At 48.2% G+C, this 17,870-nt stretch overlaps 1 protein-coding gene across 1 annotated transcript in view; it reads left to right on the top strand.

Annotated features, from left to right (window-relative positions):
• Nucleotides 1-17,870, top strand: part of LOC119382366 (transient-receptor-potential-like protein) — a 604,781-nt gene that overhangs the window by 53,168 nt on the left and 533,743 nt on the right. The window contains exon 3 of the mRNA XM_049412186.1: nt 8,997-9,243. Within this exon, the coding sequence (XP_049268143.1) occupies nt 8,997-9,243 (247 nt within the window). The remainder of the gene's footprint in view (nt 1-8,996; nt 9,244-17,870) is intronic.

Below are 17,870 nucleotides of genomic sequence, written 5' to 3'. Positions count from 1 at the left end.
GACGGCATTGGGCCGGATAGCTCGGCCCAATGTTGCCGGTGAAAGACCGACATCGGCTGAAAGGCGGCAAAATCGGCCCAATTTTGCCGGCAAATGTCAACGGCTCCGCCGATGTCGGCGCCAGGCTGGCAATGCTGGCCCGAGGTGGGGCCGCGCACAGCCGCCGTAAAACCAATATCGGCCCGACGTTGTGTGCTGCCTGGGGAATGGGATGTTAAATGCTTGTGTTCCGTTGAAGACGTAACTCCGCGTTCCCGACTGCACAAGTAATGACGACGGCGTATTATGTTTGCAAACCATCACCACGTTAAAGGTGCGGTCCCGTGCAGCAGCGATGGCGCTACTCGCTGGCGGCCTACTACTGCGGCAAATCCGTAAGGCAGGCTCGGTACAACGTATCTATAAACGTTGGCTCGGTACGTACTACCACGGAGTGCCGTTCTGCTCATACGTCAATTTTAGTTCATGCAGTTTTATGTAGCACGCACAGGATTTCGCAAAGCATCGTTATGCACGGTAACGGAGCTGAAGTATAACCTTTCACACCACAGCAAATAATTAGGTGGCGAGTACTTAGCACTTTCCATGGTTTGGGAAGGTTGTTTAGTCGCATATCCAATTCAGCACAGCTCATGACTTCATCCGGTGAAAGTGGCACGGGCCGTACGTCCGCACGTACTATCTGTTCCTATGCTAACAAACAGTTGACCCTTCTCCTGGCGCCATCTTGAAAGCACGGCGCGCCACCTATAGTTCGTGGGCATTGCGAATAGCTTAATAAACGCTTTAGTTTTATGCCACTGTCTTGTTTTCATTTGTTCGGGCTATCAGCAAGGCTGCGAGCTAGAAGTGGCGATACAAAAACAATCCATGCAGTCTCACGGTCCTAAAGAATTCTCGATGACCGGTGACACTGATACTTCACGTACGTACGTACATTCCTACATCTAGACCAATGGCTAAACCATCGGCAGTTGACGAGCACAAACACGCATTTTGGTCGTAGCTTGAGGAATCGTTTTAACTTGCCGAACAAGTTTCGGGCGGCTACGAACAGGTGAATATAAATGTGGCGAGCAACAGCCGCCAACGTAGAGGCCAGCAGAAGAGAACGCCACGGACCGCATGGACTGACTACGGCATGCTGTGTTAATGTTTTCACGACTTTTAATCGCGTACTCTACAGAAAACATAACAAAAAGCCGCCAGATCCCACGCATTGTGGGAATCGATGTAATGCGAAGCAGCCAGCAAAGAGCTGCATACATCGTCTTGTCTGTCACTGAGGAAAATGCGTGCCACTCATGTTATATATGTTCGTCACACAGTCACGTCGCGCAATACCAATTTCGGGATAGATCAAGCTAGCGAAACGGCCGCGAGCGCACCATGAGCGTGGCATGTATATCATGCTGTACATGACATGCGTGTCATGATTTGCACGTTAAGACGTGTCAGTTATGTTCGCCATACACTCTTGTCACGCCGCATCAATTTTGGTACATATCAAGTTAACGAAACGGCCGTTAGAGCACCAAGAGTGTGGCATGTATATCATGGAAATCATCATGGTATATCATCGTGTATCATGGAAATATCATGGTATATCATGATTTCCATATTATGACTCGTCGTTCATGTTCGTCATACAGTCATGTTATGCCATACCAATTTTAGTTTACATTCGATTACCGAAACGAGCAGGAGAGCACAAAGTCGTAAGCGGCTAGATAGATAGATAGATAGATAGATAGATAGATAGATAGATAGATAGATAGATAGATAGATAGATAGATAGATAGATAGATAGATAGATAGATAGATAGATAGATAGATAGATAGATAGATAGATAGATAGATAGATAGATAGATAGATAGATAGATAGATAGATAGATAGATACGCTCAAAGTTCGCTAAGAAATGCTTCGCATTTAAAACAATATCCAACCATAGAAGCCGTGTGCTGGCTTCTATGGTTGAACAGCGCTTCTTACGCGGCGCCTCGTCACCTTGCTCCACGTAAGAGAACTGGATGACCTAGATTTTCCAGATGTATTGGAAACCAGTGACGATGACTCTGTGTAGTGTGCGGTTCTGAAGGGCAAGAAAAAACCTTCAGTGTTTTCAGTCATTCAAGCGCCTATTTTTATCATGTGAAATGAATAAACAATAACGAAAAAAGTAATATAAATAAACTTTTTCACCTTCCATGTGTGTTTGTACTTTTTTTTCAAACTACAAAGAATTTTTTTAGAATGAGAACTTTTTTTGAACTTCCGCTTGTTTCGAGCTTATTCATATGACTGCCGCCGCTTGTTTGGGCTTCTTTTGTGGTTATTATTTGCTTGTTTAGTCGGCGGCATCTTGCAACACTGGCTTGGCTTGTCCATCCACTGTCGCATGGTGACGCAGTGGTCAACGCCAGAAACAAGGCTAACAATATTCGAAACAAGTGCAAAATAAAACAACAATGTCTAAAGTAATATAAGAAGCAGTATTATATACGATGAAATAATCGCAATAATTTACCTAAAATCGCAACAAGGCTTCTCGAATCTCCAGCTGAGGCCCCGCCGCACAAGAGAGGGCGGCACCGCCTCGGTAAGCGCGCGATTGCCAAGAGAATCACTGGCTCGCCCGTGCTACGCACTTGGTCAGATTTCACGGCAGCGGAGCTGCATTCAGTGCAGGAATAGAAACTGCACCAAGGCCTGCAAAGACCCACATTAGCGCAGGATTTAGAACTACACAAATACCTTCACAAAAACTAGATAAGCGCTACATTAACCGCAGAATTGCAGCAGCATTGGCGCTACATTAAGCGCTCGATTCAGGTTTTCTTTCCTCTCGCATCGTAAACACTGCTTGAGGCAGCATTCACTTTGCCCCACATCAATCTTGCCACATGTGAAGCTTGTCGACAACTACATCAGCAGAGCAAACCTGTAATAAACAGGTTTTGCATGTCGACACGCCCAGTACCAGACTGCTTGCTCAGCCGATCTTGGGCGAGCAAGAATGCCCTTCGAGGTGGCGGTTAACACAATGTCCCGTCTGTCCGATATGCGAGAGACCACAGGACGTTCCACACATGAACTACATCACATGCTTCTGGAAATTTACGGTCATTTTATTGTCCCGGTTGATCAGTTTGCATGCTAGTTTGTTGGGTGCAGAGAAAACAAGCCGGCCCTTTGAGCGAATTGCTTGAGAGATCGTCTCGTGACGATGCAAGGCGTTTATTTGCAGGATGCGGAATGAATGCAGGCTCAGAGCGAAAGCAGTTCACGAAGACAGTCCAGCTCCGTTCGCACGTTTCTGTGTGAATACATGGAATGGTGGCAGTCTTGTGCTCGGTGACAGGGCGCATATTCCTTCCAATATACGATTCTTGAACAATCCGCTCACAGAAAATATTCCGGAATGCCCACTGATCGCAACCGGTGAGCTTCAGACTTGGAACTCTTCGCCGTTTCATGCCCACGTGCGCTTTAAATGCGCTCCCAATAACAGTACTTCCCACTCCACAAACTTATGAAAGCAGCACTAAGACTGGACAAAGAAAGAAGCGACAAGACAAAGCACTGACTAACAACAACGAGTTTATTTCAACGTAGCGGAATATATACACTCGGTGAATTAGAACAAATAAAATGACATGAAGACAAGCACTCCTTAACGGAGAAGCGCGAAGATTGTAGTCAGTTGCTTAGGTACACTTGGCTGTGGCGCAAAATACCTTTCGTGAAAAAGGGGCGTATAGAAGAGAAGAAAGTGAAGCGCCCACTACCAACTGTTTAATGACACTCTCAGAAAGGTACAGAGAAAAAAGACACTTTCCACGCATGCGGGAGGGTGAACGTATGACGGGGAACGACATGCTCAAGATAACATGTTATGGAATACAAACTTATCGATGTGTCACTGACACAATCAGACCATTTTAGATGCGAAGCAGCTTATGAACGAGGCCTGTCCCCCCGGCGTGACCAGTGCTCCGCGTGCCACTAGATGTATGGAAGAAAGAAACCTAAGTGCTGGTACGAGAGGAGAACTCGCGCATGGTGTGCAGAATGGAATGTTTGCCTGAGAAAACGGTGCCACTACATATATGGAAGAAAGAAAAGAACCAAGTTTTTACAGGAGCGGAGAGCTCACGCATGCTGTGCAGAAAAGAATGTTTGCCTGACATATGGACGTGCGATAGAGCGCTCGCTCCACTGCGGCGCGTGCTCTAGTATAAATCATTCAAGGTATCCACTACGCCATAAATCATGCAAGGTACCCACTTCGCCATAAATCATCGTCATTCATGCAAGGTGCCCACTACGCCATAAATCATGCAAGGCACCCTTAGATGCGAAGCAGCTTATGAACGAGGCCTGTCTCCTCGGCGTCGCGTCGAGCTAGCCAGTGCCCCAGCCGATCCGGAGCGGTGGGCTCGCGAAGCCGAAGCGAAACGGGCGCGTTGACATCGCATTCTCAAACTTCAAGCAGCAAAGTTTGCAGCAAGAGCCATTAACTTTGTACTTTACGGACCTCAAGGCCGTTGTACTCAAGGGGAACCGTTCCCCTGAGCTTAATGTCATATATGACGAGTAAGAATATCAGGGGAACCTCGAATAAAGGAGCATGAACAGTGATGAAGAAAATAAAACATTTACAGAAATCTAAGTCGACTGATGGCTGCTTCGCATACTACTCGGGGTTCCCTTTACGGGGCGATGGCGGGAATATTTTTTTTATATGAAAGGCTTCCAGCGATTCTCTAGCAGTTTGTTTGCTACTCCTGCTGAGAATCAGCACTTGCGCAAAGCATGGTACACAACCGCAGCCGTTTCAATGCGCGGGAAGGCGCGCATAACCTCTCTTACCTATGCTATTAGCATGCTGTTGTGAGAGTTGTTGGAAGCCTTCCATATAAAAAAGAAAGAGTCTGATTGTGTCAGTGAAGCATCGATAACTTTGTATTCCTCTGAAATGCGCTTTATCGATAACATGTTATCTTGAGCATGTCGTTCCACCTCATACATTCACTCTTCATGCTTGCGTGCAAAGTGTCTTTTTGCTCTGTACCTTTCTGAGAGTGTCCTTAAGCAGTTGGCAGTGGGCACTTCACTCTCTTCTCTTCTCTACGCCCCTTTTTCACGAAATGTATTTTGCGCCACAGCCAAGTGTCCCTAAGCAATGGAAGCGCCAACTCGCCCATAAAGAAGTCGTTTTGGAATATAGTCAGTGTTCAAGATATTCATGCTTTTTTTCTCAGCAAGTCTACGGAAGCCGTGCTTACAGGTGAGTCATTGCGCGTGTGAAGCACGTGTCCCTCGAAGATCTCTCTGGTGCATTCATTCTTCTGTCTTTTTAGAACCCTTGCTTCATCAAGCTGAGGCGTGCAACCACACTTTGGACAATTCGAAACAAGATTACTATCCGTTCCATTCTTCATAATAGATGCATGTTCTCGCAGTCGATCATTTAGGCTCTTTGTCCGGTGTATCACTTTCCACAAGACAGCGGTATGTCATAGACTGCTTCGGATCGGCCACGCCACTCTACGCTTCACTGCCTTTGAATGCGCAGATGGAATGCGCCGATGAAGGCCTTTCTGGGAACGTGGTGCATAAACGCAGCGCATGCCATCAGTAGTCAATAAACCTGATTTTTTTAATTTTCGGGGAGCTCTCTCGTCAAGACAATGTGAGTCATGACCAATGCAATCGAAGAAAAGAATTCGGCAGATCCCACGTATTGTGGAATCGATGTAATGCGAAACCGTCAGCGAGGAGCTGCATCCACCGCACTGTTTGTTTCCGAGGCAAATCAAGGCATTTATGACGCGATCGCACCATGAGTACGGTACGTGAGGTATGCCGTACGTGACATGTATGTCGCGAATTTCATGTTACACCTGTAATTTATGCTCGTCATACAGGAATTCCATTTCCATACCAATTTTGGCATATATCCATTTAACGAAAAGGCCCCGAGCGCCCCAAGACCGTGTCATGTAAATAGAGCCGTGCATGGCATACATGCCATGATTTGCGTGTTAAGACCTGACCTGTCACTTATCTTCGTCATCCCTCTTGTCCCGCCATGACATTTTGGTATAATCAAACAAACGAAATAGTTTACAATGTCTCGTTTTAGCAGCATATCTGTTTAATTAAACGGCAGTGAACGCCCCAAGCCCATGACACGTAAACCATGCCGCACATTGCATGCATGTCATGATTTGCAGATTACAACCTGTCACTTATGTTCCTCCTACAGTCTTGTCCCACCGTACCAGTTTCAATATATATCAAGTGAACGAAACGGCCGCAGGAGCACCGATACCATGGCATGTAAATCATGCTGTTCTTGACGTGCATGTCATGATTTTCATGTTATGACCTGTCATTTGGGTTCTTCATATAGCAATGTCACGCCATACCGGTATTGGTGTATATTCCATCAAAGAAACGGCCACGAGAGCACAAAGTCGTAGGTGGCTAGAGAGATAAATAGATAGACACGCTCAAAGTCCAGAAGCTCGCTTGTAAATGCTTCGCATTTAAAAGGCGATCTATCTAGTGGTCAGCCTGTCTCGTCAAGTATCACAATAAAATCGTCCTCGTAACGGAATATTCTAGCGATGCGCCACATAACAACCACAAGCTATATGTCCTTTCGAGTGAGGCGCCAAACATGACCTTATACAGACGCCATCTCTCTGAACAAACCTGGAGATGGACAAGTGTCGGCCATTCTGCCTGCGCTGTCTCGGCGTAGAGCCTTGGTGGTGGGGGACTTGAATCAGAATGCGTCGGCTAGGCATCCTGTGTGCCGAGATCTATCTGAAGTTGAAGACGCCCGTTTAGGCCATCACGACGCCAGAAGTACGTGCATCGACCTAGCGTACGCCAACGTCTCAAACATGGTGCGCGATGTCTCCACAACTCGGACCACAAGGCTTTGATAGTTTACAGGGCCGTATGTACGCCGCCACTGGAATGAACAGAGGATGACGACGCCGAAGGCTTATAAACGTGGTGGTTGCACTGAGTACTACCGATTCCTTTTTGCTTGTAGCCGATCATGCAAATAAACAAAGTTCGCCTTCTCGCACTGCCTCATTCTTGATTCTCCGTGTTTTCGTAGTCAATTTTTTTTTAAATGGGAGGGTATTTCTCGGAGTTCATTTTTTCTGCCGAAATCTGGCGTTTATCGGAGTTTATGTCTCGCGATTTCCCAATTCTCCAAAATGCGGAGTTTAATTTTGTATTATTCTCAGTACTCCCAAATAGATAAAACGATATCTGAACACGAGAACATCAGAACACACAAAACCTATTTTAGTTGTCTAGAAGGCTTGAATGCAAAAACACATATACACACAAGCTCAAATACTTGAATACAAAACACCTACGTTTGTGAGTATTGCAATCGTAAAGCTTCTTGTAATAGACGCAAGCATCCTTCACCAGGGTGCTGTCACTGGTAGGAGCGCGCTCCTTTTTATTGATAATTAACAGCTTTAAAAATGCCCGTTTGACGTTTGCGCTGGAAACAGGGACAGCCAAATGACTAAGCACGCAGCGAGAAAGCACTGCAGCCATTGGACAGTGTGAAGTTTTGAAAACGACAGGGGTTCAACAATATTACTGATTTGATAGCTCTGATAGTTGGAAAAATCACTCATGAGCTGGCTCATGTCGTCGTATCAAGACACACTTTCTTAAATATCAGCGCACAGGTTTCGAACGCGAGGGCCAGCTCGTGCTTTACATTTGGATCAACACTATGAACACTGTACCAAACGATTCACTGGTTTAGTGGAGTAAAATGCCGAGGTTACTCTCAGTTGTCTGTATCCACTTTTCAGCGACAGCAGCGTAGTATCCGCGAAGGTGTGCGACTGTCGTTGTGCGCTCATTCTCGTCAAGCAGGTCCAACAGACTTGCGACATCTGAAGTGAAAACAACGCGGCTCGTTGCTGAGCTACTTGGTCGATTACTTGACGAAAATCTTATGACGCAAAGAAGACGGGGACGAAGGGAAGGCACGGCGCCAGTGTGTGTCAGTCTTCGCTTCGTCCCCGTCATCTTTGCGTCATAAGATTTTCCTCAAGGTGCAGACCTCACGCCACTGACTGAGGAGCGCGTGCAAACTAACCTCCATGGGATGTACTCTCTGCCTCAGTTTTCTTAATGGTTGAGAGTACCGCACATGAACCTCATCTTTATCAGCAAGTCGTGCACGAGTCCTGATGTTGAAACAAGATCAGTAATGTCGAAAATTGGGCGAGTTCGTGATAGTTCATGATTATATTTGAAGCAGCGCACGACGACAGACACAAAAGGAACGAACGGGAGCAGCGGTGTCCCGTTCGTTCCTTTTGTGTCTGTCGTCGTGCGCTGCTTCAAATATAATCTTGAAACAAGAGTTGTGAGCTTCTCGCACTTCTCTCCTTTGGCATAGTCGCTTGTCAAGTAGTCCAGAACTTCTTCTAGGAATTCTTAAAAAGAGAACCACCTACAGGGAGCACAGTCGTCAGCAAGTCGATGGTCGTGCCCCTGGCCACGATCACAACAGCAAACTTACGGCGCAGCTCTCGCGACGACTTGAGCAGGACAGGAAAGCGCACAACAAAACTTTGAACTACAACTTTAAATGGCTTCATGTTAATTCCATCCTCGAGAGCGTTGCTAAGTACTTTATATTGGTCAAGTCTGCCGATGTATCACTGACCACTTAGAAAATGCCCTTTCTTTAAAGGACAGAACAGGGGCATATTGGCCGTTAAAATCAGAGTTTATCGGATTAATCCGCATTGTCAAAATTTTTACCGTGAGTGTTTATCGGATGTTTTCAGATTTATCTGTAGACACGGAGCCGTATTTATAAAGCCCCTTTGTAGCACATCTCTCTAAAAACAACTCAGCTAGAAGAAACGCTTTCGTGTTCTCATCACTTAAGAATATGTGCAAAATTTTTTTTCACTTTCTCTCAGGATACTGCACCTGGCCAAAGCGCGTTCTGAACTGGTGGAGCTGGACATAAACTGCGCCGACTCATTGGGTCGCACAGCAGTGCACATGGCGATCGAGAACGAGAATTTGCCTCTGCTCGAGACGCTTCTTGGAGCCAGCGTCGAGGTTCAGGACAGCCTGCTTCATGCCATCAATGCCGAGTACGTCGAAGCGGTCGAGTTGCTGCTCGACTACGAGGAGACTACACATGTGGAGGGAGAGCGATACGTGAGTCTTCGTTACGGCCCCTGTTGGTCCTTGCAATTTTCCGTCGGCCGAATATACACTACATTCAACCATAGGCGTGCGTAAGGGGCCGCAAGGTCTGCCCCATTCTTTTACTCAGTGGGATCTGCCGGGTTATGGCCATGCAGGTTTTTGAAGAAAATGGCAGCCGAAGACCCTGATGCTGCATTCTAAGAGCTCTTCCTATGTTTACTCCAGGAAAACCAAGGACCAATTTTTGTGAGAGCAGGTCACCACTTCATTTTCATTCATCCATTTTTAAGCCTGTTTTCATGGGGAGTCGACCAAAGGAGGCGGGGGGGGGGTGAGTTGATACATTAACCTCCCCCCCCCCCCTGATGGGGAACCCGGCGCCCGCCTACGTATTGAACGATAGGACTACGTGTTGTCTATAATTTTTCGGGTGAGGTTCAGTAGATTCCGGGAACTTAAAGCTGACATAACCATTCTTCAATACGAATTAGTACGTGGTAGGCACTGTACTGTACCCGTGTGCTTCCGGAGGATGGTTCGTCTTCAGAAAAGCATACCATTCTGCATGCAGTACTAAAAAAATGGTTTTGCAATATCACAAGGCCACGTGGTACTCCTCAATGAACGAAACAAGGGGGAAATACCTAGATACCTAGGCTTGGTCTGACGATCCCGACGTGGGAGTCGCCCGCTGGGCGCTGACGCGTGCCTTGCAGGACCCAAATAAAGTTTTTCAACCAACCAACCAACCTAGATCGTCGCCACCTAGGTCATCGCCATGAATACGTCCAGATTGAAAATTGCCGCTCAGACTTAAAACATATCAGTAGAGGCGTTCCTCAAGCCAGTATTCTCGGCCCATTTCTTTTTATAGTTTACATAAATGACCTAGTAACATCTACAGTGATGCAAAATACGTAATGTACGCTGACGACGCTAGCCTATTTTTTTTCGTCCCCTGAACTTGGTAGACTTCACAACAATGCCAACACTGCTCTAAATACTCTCCAGGAATGGTCAGCAACAAACGTTCTGCAAATTAATAAAAAAAGACAAACACCGCGATTTTCAGATCGAAATCTAAGCATATAAGCTGCGATCACATCACCCTTCTTTTGCACATGAAACAATCGAAATAGTGAGCAGTGTGAACATACCGGGAGTTACTTTCACACAAATATGCTTCGGGATCCACACATGAAATCGGTTTTTAGGCAAGTTAGCTCCTGTGGTCAGTATGATGGCGCGTCAAGATTTATATTACCTTTTAAAATAAAGCTTCTTGTTTACAATACACTCTTCTTTCTTCCTTTTGTTATTGTTTTTTGGCATGGGGTACGACGACACGTACCAATCTTGAAAGAGTTCATGCACTGCAGAAAATGTTTGTTCGAGCACTTTTCAATGTACCCTGTAATTCCCATAGTTCAGTTTTATTTTTGAAAGCAAATATTTTTGAAAGCAAACCTTTACAATTATAAGTTAAGTGTAGCGGTCACACGAGAGATAAAAGAAAAGTTAAAGTTTTTCCATGAGTGATCTAAACTTGCAGAAAACATGCATTCATATGGCACTCGTTACAGAGAACAGTGGAAGGTGGTCACTGCGCGGGCAAATTACTCTAAGCAGAGAGTACCAAACACGCTACCAACCCTTTTAAATTACTTTCATAAATTACACATTGAATTGCAAATAATTTCGGCACGAACACAGCGCGAACTATTCATCAATCCTTGCTAACATAGTAAATAAGAGTAAAATCTTGCCTCCTTCGTTCTTTCTTACTGATGTGGCTGTTTTCTGTATGAAATTGTATAAAATTTTTGTATATCCTCGTGAGACCCGAGTTACGAATTTTTTTCATATTTATCAAGAAAACGCATTATTTTGGGCAAATGAGCCCACCTCATCACGGTGAAAAAGTTTTATTGATGTACGGCGCTTGGTACGCTCACAAAACATGTGCAGTATATTGCACACTGGGACTGGATTGATGAAAAAAACACTATATTCAGTGCAGGTACATTGCCAGGATTTTTTTCTGGGGGGGGGGGGGGTCAAGGCCGAACTGTTCGAAAGCCTTTTCATGGCAACAAGAAAACAAAGTTGCCCGGGAATAGGACGAATTTCGAGGGGGCGGGGCGCCCCCTCGAAATTGACTACGTTCCTGATTTACGAATTACAAGGAACGAGCAAGAAAATGTTTACCAGCGGCACACAAAGGGTACCGGCTCTTCACGAAACTGTTTTAAGCAGTTTCATACTATTTATGAAACCGGTTATAACAGTTTCGTGAAGCAGTGATACACAGAAAAACGTCACAATGCATGCAAGGGAACTTCGTGCGTTGGGCACACCCGGGTTTCCGGCACCTAGATGCTGAGTTCTGTGACGAAAGCTCGGACTGCTCTCGCTGTACGAAAATGGACAGGAGGCAGTGGTGTTATCTTGTTGACAGGGCGCTTAACGGGCGGCTCGTCGTCGTCTACTTTGGATTCTGCTCTCAGTAAATGATTTGCCACTAGCCGAAATTAGAAAGGCTGCTCAGATAATAGGAGTATCCTTTTAGAAGAAAATTTACGCACGCTGTAGTGCCGATACGGTGAAAAGAGCAAAAGAATAACTTGCGTTGTAGCTATGTCAACAGCCAGCCAGGATGCAAGCGAGCTCGCCAAACGCGCGCGCTAGCGCCCGCGCCAACCGGACTGGGTCCTGGTGTGCAACACAATGTACACAAAACAATTCACCCAAGTCATAGAGACGTTGCGCGCTCGCCACCAGAGCAATTGTGCTCAAAATGATCCGTAAACATTCCTGAATCATTCTATTACAAGACCAAGAACATTTAGCAAAGCTGTAAATAAATAGGGGCAACATACTTGGCCGTGTCGAGTAAAACGTGTTAGAGGGAAAAACGCGATTTTCGAACTTGCCCGCGAGGCTCGTCGCTCGGTCGAATTCTCTCATTCTCGACCAGATGGCAGCACATGGTTTCGCAATGCATTGTACAAGAGGACTTCGCGAATGCAGCTGTTGCAGCTCGGCGCTGACGCTAAGAACGAGTGTGCAATATATTGTACACTGGGACTGACGAGGATATGTTTGTATTACGAATATGTTTTGATTTTCTTTTCTTTTTTGTGAATGTGTGCTATCGCTGCTTGAATTGTGGCTGCAGGCCTGTATCAAAGTGCTTGTGTTACTCGCAGCCTTGTTGATGGAAATAAAGAAGTTGTTATTAAATATAAGGGCTTGTTTTTCTTTGCTTGTTCTCCTTATTGTCACTTAAGAGCAACTCCTTTAGTCGAGGTTGTTTTTCCGGGCGCGCTCATGTGCTGGTAGTGTACGTGGCAGCACCTGAGCAGAGACCACCACCGGTACAGCTTAGCGAGTGACTGGGCCGCATCCGCCATCCCCTGTTCTCGTGTAGAGCACCGCTCCGCGCGCGCTCGGCTAGCAAAGGTGTCGAGCGCCGCGCAGCAAATTACAGTATCCGATCCAACACACACAAACACTTTATTTGTCTTTGACGGCACCTCAATACAAAGCACTACGTCCGCTCCCGGGACGCGGGGAAGCAACGGGCTTGCGCGCTCGCGAACGGTACACAAAAGGAGAGTCGCGATACGAAGGCGTTGGACTGTGTTAGTTGGCACATAGTCACAAAGGATAAAACCAGCGGAAAACACATGACCCAGCGAAAGAAGTCGACGGGACAGGCTGGCACTTACAATTGAGCATAAAACCTCGTAGCTGGCCTTTTCGGCCTTCTTCAACCTTGTGGGTACTGGGCTTGCTGCGTCCCGTCCGTAGTTAAAGCAAGGACGACGGAGGCTTCAACTCACAACAAACAACAATAATTTATTGAACTCTACGCTGCATGCGGCGGGGTCGGTCGTAACGTTGGAGGCGGCGACCATGATCGGCGGCAGCAGCAATCGTCCAGCCCGGGTGGCAGCATCCGTCTTTCCTGGCAGCCAAGGCACCTCCTTCTGGGCAGCGCGCAGGCTGCCCCTTTTAAGCCGCGCAGCTGGACCACGCGCACCGCCTCTGCGCAGCTCGTTGCGCTATCTCGCGATAGCCGGTGGGCGTGGTTTCCACACGTCCCCCCCCCTCAATATGACGTGGTGGGGACCGGCGGATGGTCTGGAAGGTCCAGCTGCAGGGACCCTAAAGCATAGCGAGGACAATAAAAACCAGTAAACATTTTCTTCTCGCCACCAACAAAATTATGTGCATTCAACGCATAACAAGGTGAACGGGACATTAGAGTACTTTGTGAAGGCCTACGAATGCTTCCTTCTCCCTCCGAAATTCGTGAAAAAACGGAACTGGAAAAAAAAACGCCAGGCCTGCGCTGAAATCGCAGCACGGTCCGTCCCACCTGTTAGCTAAGAAAGCGGCAAAACCTTTCGAGGCGTCGCTGAGCGGGTGTGTCCGCTTCAACACCAAGTCCCCAACCTCAAAGCTAACGTATTCTCGACGCTTGTCATACTGTCCTGCCTGATCCACTCGGGACACATCGAGGTGCTGTCTGGCTTGTTGTACCGCGTCGGTCAGCCTCTGTCTCAGGTCCCCTGCAAACTTTGAATAAGGCCTTGAAGAAGCGGTCGCACATGTCAAAGCACTGTCCTGCGGAAAGCTCAATTCTTTGCCCAGGTTAAGTTGAGCAGGAGTGAAACCTGTTGAGCCATTAACTGTCGTCCTAATTGCGAACGCTATTTCTGCCAGTTTCAGATCCCAGTCTTTATGACGCACAGTATGCGCGACAAGCATAGATTTCAGATTTCGGTTTACCCGTTCCGTGATGTTGGCTTGCAGGTGATACACAGAGGTGCGCTTGTGACGAATTCCCAAGGCGTCACAGGAATCCGTGAACACTTTGCTGGTGAAGTACGTCGCGTTGTCCGGGGTCAGCTGGGCAGGGAATCCGAACCTCGTGAAGGTTTCGAGAAGGCAGTCCCATACTTTCTGCGAAGTGAGCTTGCGCAAAGAATAACAATTCAACCCATTTCGTGAAATGGTCAGTCACAACAAGCAGATACTGGTTTCGCCGCGGACTCGTGGGAACGGGCCCATTACGACACATGCAACAATCTTCCATGGGGATGTACTCTCAACTGACGGCATTGTTCCTAACGGTAAACCTCCACGTGGTTTCACCTTTTGACAAAGTGGACAGGAACGCGCGTAGCGTAATACATCCTGTTTCAACCCTGGCCGGGTTCAGTACGACACAGCTTCTCGTAAGTCTTCTGCCCTGAGGAGTGACCAGCTAAAGCACTGTCAGGGTAGTACTTTATGAACGATTTGCGAAGTTTGCAAGGAAAAACAACTCGAAACGGTGACTCCATGCTGCCATTGTTAACCTGAGGAAAGTACCGGAACAAGAGGCCTCCTTCTCCGAGCAGGTAGCAATCGGTCTCCTCGTCGCTTCCGGTGTCAGTTGGATCACGAGCCGCTAGCTTTTCTGACACCTTACGCCAAAGGCCATCGCCCTGCTGTGCTGCAAGGAGCTCCTATTTACTCACCAAAGTACCCCAACGTGACTGCATTGTCACAGCTGCTGTCGTAACCGCACATACTGTTTCCGGCTCGACCTGGGGTTCAATTGACAAAGGTGCACGCGAAAGTGCGTTAGCAACTGTGTTAGTGCTACCCTTCTTGTACTCAATGACATAGTCGTAGCGCTGCAAGGTAAGCGCCCATCGGGCCAATCGTCCCGAGGGATTAGGCAATCGTTTCAGCCAAGAGAGCGCTTGGTGATCAGTCTGAATGACAAACTGAGCCCCGTCCGAAAACATGTCAAACTTCTTTAATGCAAAAATGATAGCCAGGCACTCTTTTTCTGTTACCGAGTAGTGTCGTTCCGCCCCGGTCAGAGTGTGGCTTGCGAAGGCAACGGGCCTCAGAGCACCTGCGCATTCCTGTAAAAGTACTGCGCCAAGTCCGTAATCGCTGGCGTCTGTCTGTAACACAAAAGCTTTGTTAAGATCTGGCAGCTGAAGGGAGGCGTTACTGGTGATCGCTTTCAGACGCGTGTCGAAAACTGCTTGTTGCTCACCGCTCCAGAGCCATTTCGCGCCTTTCTTCAGCAACTGAGTTAGTGGTCGGGAGATGTCTGCGCACTGCGAAATGAAGTCACGATAAAAAGCAGTCATTCCGAGAAACCTTTGCAAGCTCTTAGTATTCTGGGGTGGGGGGAAATCTGCAATTGCCTTCAGTTTATCTGGGTTTTGGTTTTAGTACGCCGTTGTCGACAACAAACCCAAGAAGGTTAATTTTGTTAGTAACGAGCTGCAGTTTTCCGGGATGAACAGTTAGACCGGCTGCTGACATGCGCTGTAGCACCGTATGCGAGTGTTCAAGATGCTCTTCAAACGTGCGCGAAAACACCGTCACATCATCAAGATACCAAAGTGCATAATTAAACTTTGCATCACCCAAGACCATATCCATCATGCGCTGATGGGAACTCGGACTATTGGAAAGACCAAAGGGCATGCGCACAAACTCGAGCAAGCCTCTATGACATGCGAATGCCGTTTTCGGGATATCGTCAGGGTGAACCTCGATTTGCAGACACCCACGAGAACAGTCGATAGTGGTGAAGAACTTTGCGTATCCCAGCGCATAAGTTATGCTCGATATTGCTGGCAAAGGGTAGGAATCTCACCGTGACTGCGTTGAGCCTGCGGTGGTCCACACAAAGACGTGCTGTACCATCTTTCTTTGGGGCAAATATCACAGGAAAGGCCCACGGACTGTCCGGGGGTCATACGGCTCCTGTGTCGATCATTTCATCCAGGGCTTTATCGAGAATGTCTCGCTTGTGCTGGCTCAGCGGTCTCGGGTTGCAACGCCATGACAGGGCGTCGCCGGTGTTGATGCGATGCACTAGAACGTCGATCTTCGCAGGACGTTCCGTAAACATTTTTGAAAACGGTGTCAGCACGGCCTCTAGCTGCTTCCAATGGTGGTTCGTTCCCGTGAAGTCGCTGAGGGACTGCATGACTGCTGACGGCAGGGTGATGTGCATGGCTGCCACGCTTTCCGCGTGTCTTGGTACAGGCACAAAGTCTATCTTCTCCGCAAAGGGTGTTGTCTCAGACTGTCCGTGAAGGTGGTAGCCTCTTGTAGGAAAGTCGAGTGTCAACCCCTCGTCTGCAAGAAAATCTCGGCCGAGAAGCATTACCACTGATGAACCAGGCAAACAAACAAATCGCTGGCGCTTCGTTTTGCCATTAAAGCTTATCCGTAAACGAACACAACCTTCGGCACTTGATACGTGGTTTGATGCCATCCGCAATTGAACATTTGTTACGAAACTTCATTTTGTTTAGCTTTACACTTCTCCAGCAACACGTCACCGATGAGCGAGATTCCTAAACCGGTATCGAGAAGAGCAGGTACGGTAATGCCCATCGTTGGTTCTGGAGACTATACCTGCGTTATGCGGCAAACAGAGGGAACGATGACTGACTCACCAGCTTGATGTTCTTCCATTACACGCCCCGGACTGCGTTCCACGCTCCTGGCATTGACGGCCGTGGGCTGCGACACACCGCCAGTGTTTAGTGTCGCCGGCCGAAGCAGTTTCCCAACCTCCTGCATTCGCGCTACGGCGCGCAAAGCATTGCCGCCTCACATGAGCTGTTTGACCGCACTGGTAGCATACGACATGCGTATGTCTGCGTTGGCCAGTTAACCTATCACTGAAATCACGGCTTTCGGCGGAGTGGCCCCCAGAGTCCCCATCACAGGAGCGCCTGTCGCAGTCGGCTCGCGCAGGACTTGTGAACCCGGCGTATCGGGACTAAGGGCCCGACCGACTATGCTCTTGCATGGCTCGAGTAAGGAGCGAGCGCTCTGCACTATGACGCTGCTACGCGGACACTTGCTCCCAGGGAGAGCTTACCCCTGATACGGTATTCAATGGGGCCCCGCGCCGCCCTTGCTCATGTGCGAAGGGGTCCAGGGCGCGGGAGGATATAGCCGTGAATGAGCTTGGGCTCGTCAGGTCGCATTAGGGACTGGCTACGGGGGCGCGCCAAGCCAGTGACGGCTCAAGAGCAGATTGCGGCGCTGGCGGTGGCACGTAAGTGCACTCAGCTAACAGGGCGTCTTGTACAGCGCGGGCCTCCCGTACGAGGTGCTCAAGGGTTTCGAATGTGCGCCCATAAAGAAATGGCCTGAATCTGGGATGACTCTGTCGAATGACCCGAGCTACTTGGTCCCTTTCTGAAGCAGTAGGTGCTGCTCGGCGATGCAGTTCCTGCATCATCCGGACTTACTCGAGCAAACTTTCGCCCGGATGCTGGGTTCTTAGTTCGAGCTCACGCTGGACTCGCAGCTTGTACCCAGGGGGCAGAAATTCCTCTCGGAAGCGCTTTTCAAATTCTGTCCATGTGGTGAAACGCGTTTGTAGCCTCCACCACCATCCTGCGGCATCCCGTGAAGCCAACGGCAGGATTCGAGCTATCACGTGTGCTTCCAAGACACCGGTCGCTCTGACATACCTGTCTATTTCCTCTAGGAAGTCAGCCACTGATTTCGGGTCGTCGTAACCCCTGTACGTGGGTAGCGTGGCCGGAGGTAGGAGCTGTGGTTCGCCGGCCCGAGTGCCCATGCGGTCC

Source organism: Rhipicephalus sanguineus, chromosome 2 (genome assembly GCF_013339695.2).
Source record: "Rhipicephalus sanguineus isolate Rsan-2018 chromosome 2, BIME_Rsan_1.4, whole genome shotgun sequence".
NCBI lineage: Eukaryota > Metazoa > Arthropoda > Arachnida > Ixodida > Ixodidae > Rhipicephalus > Rhipicephalus sanguineus.
Note: the sequence above shows the minus strand (reverse complement) of the source record. Positions and strands in the feature narration are given on the sequence as shown.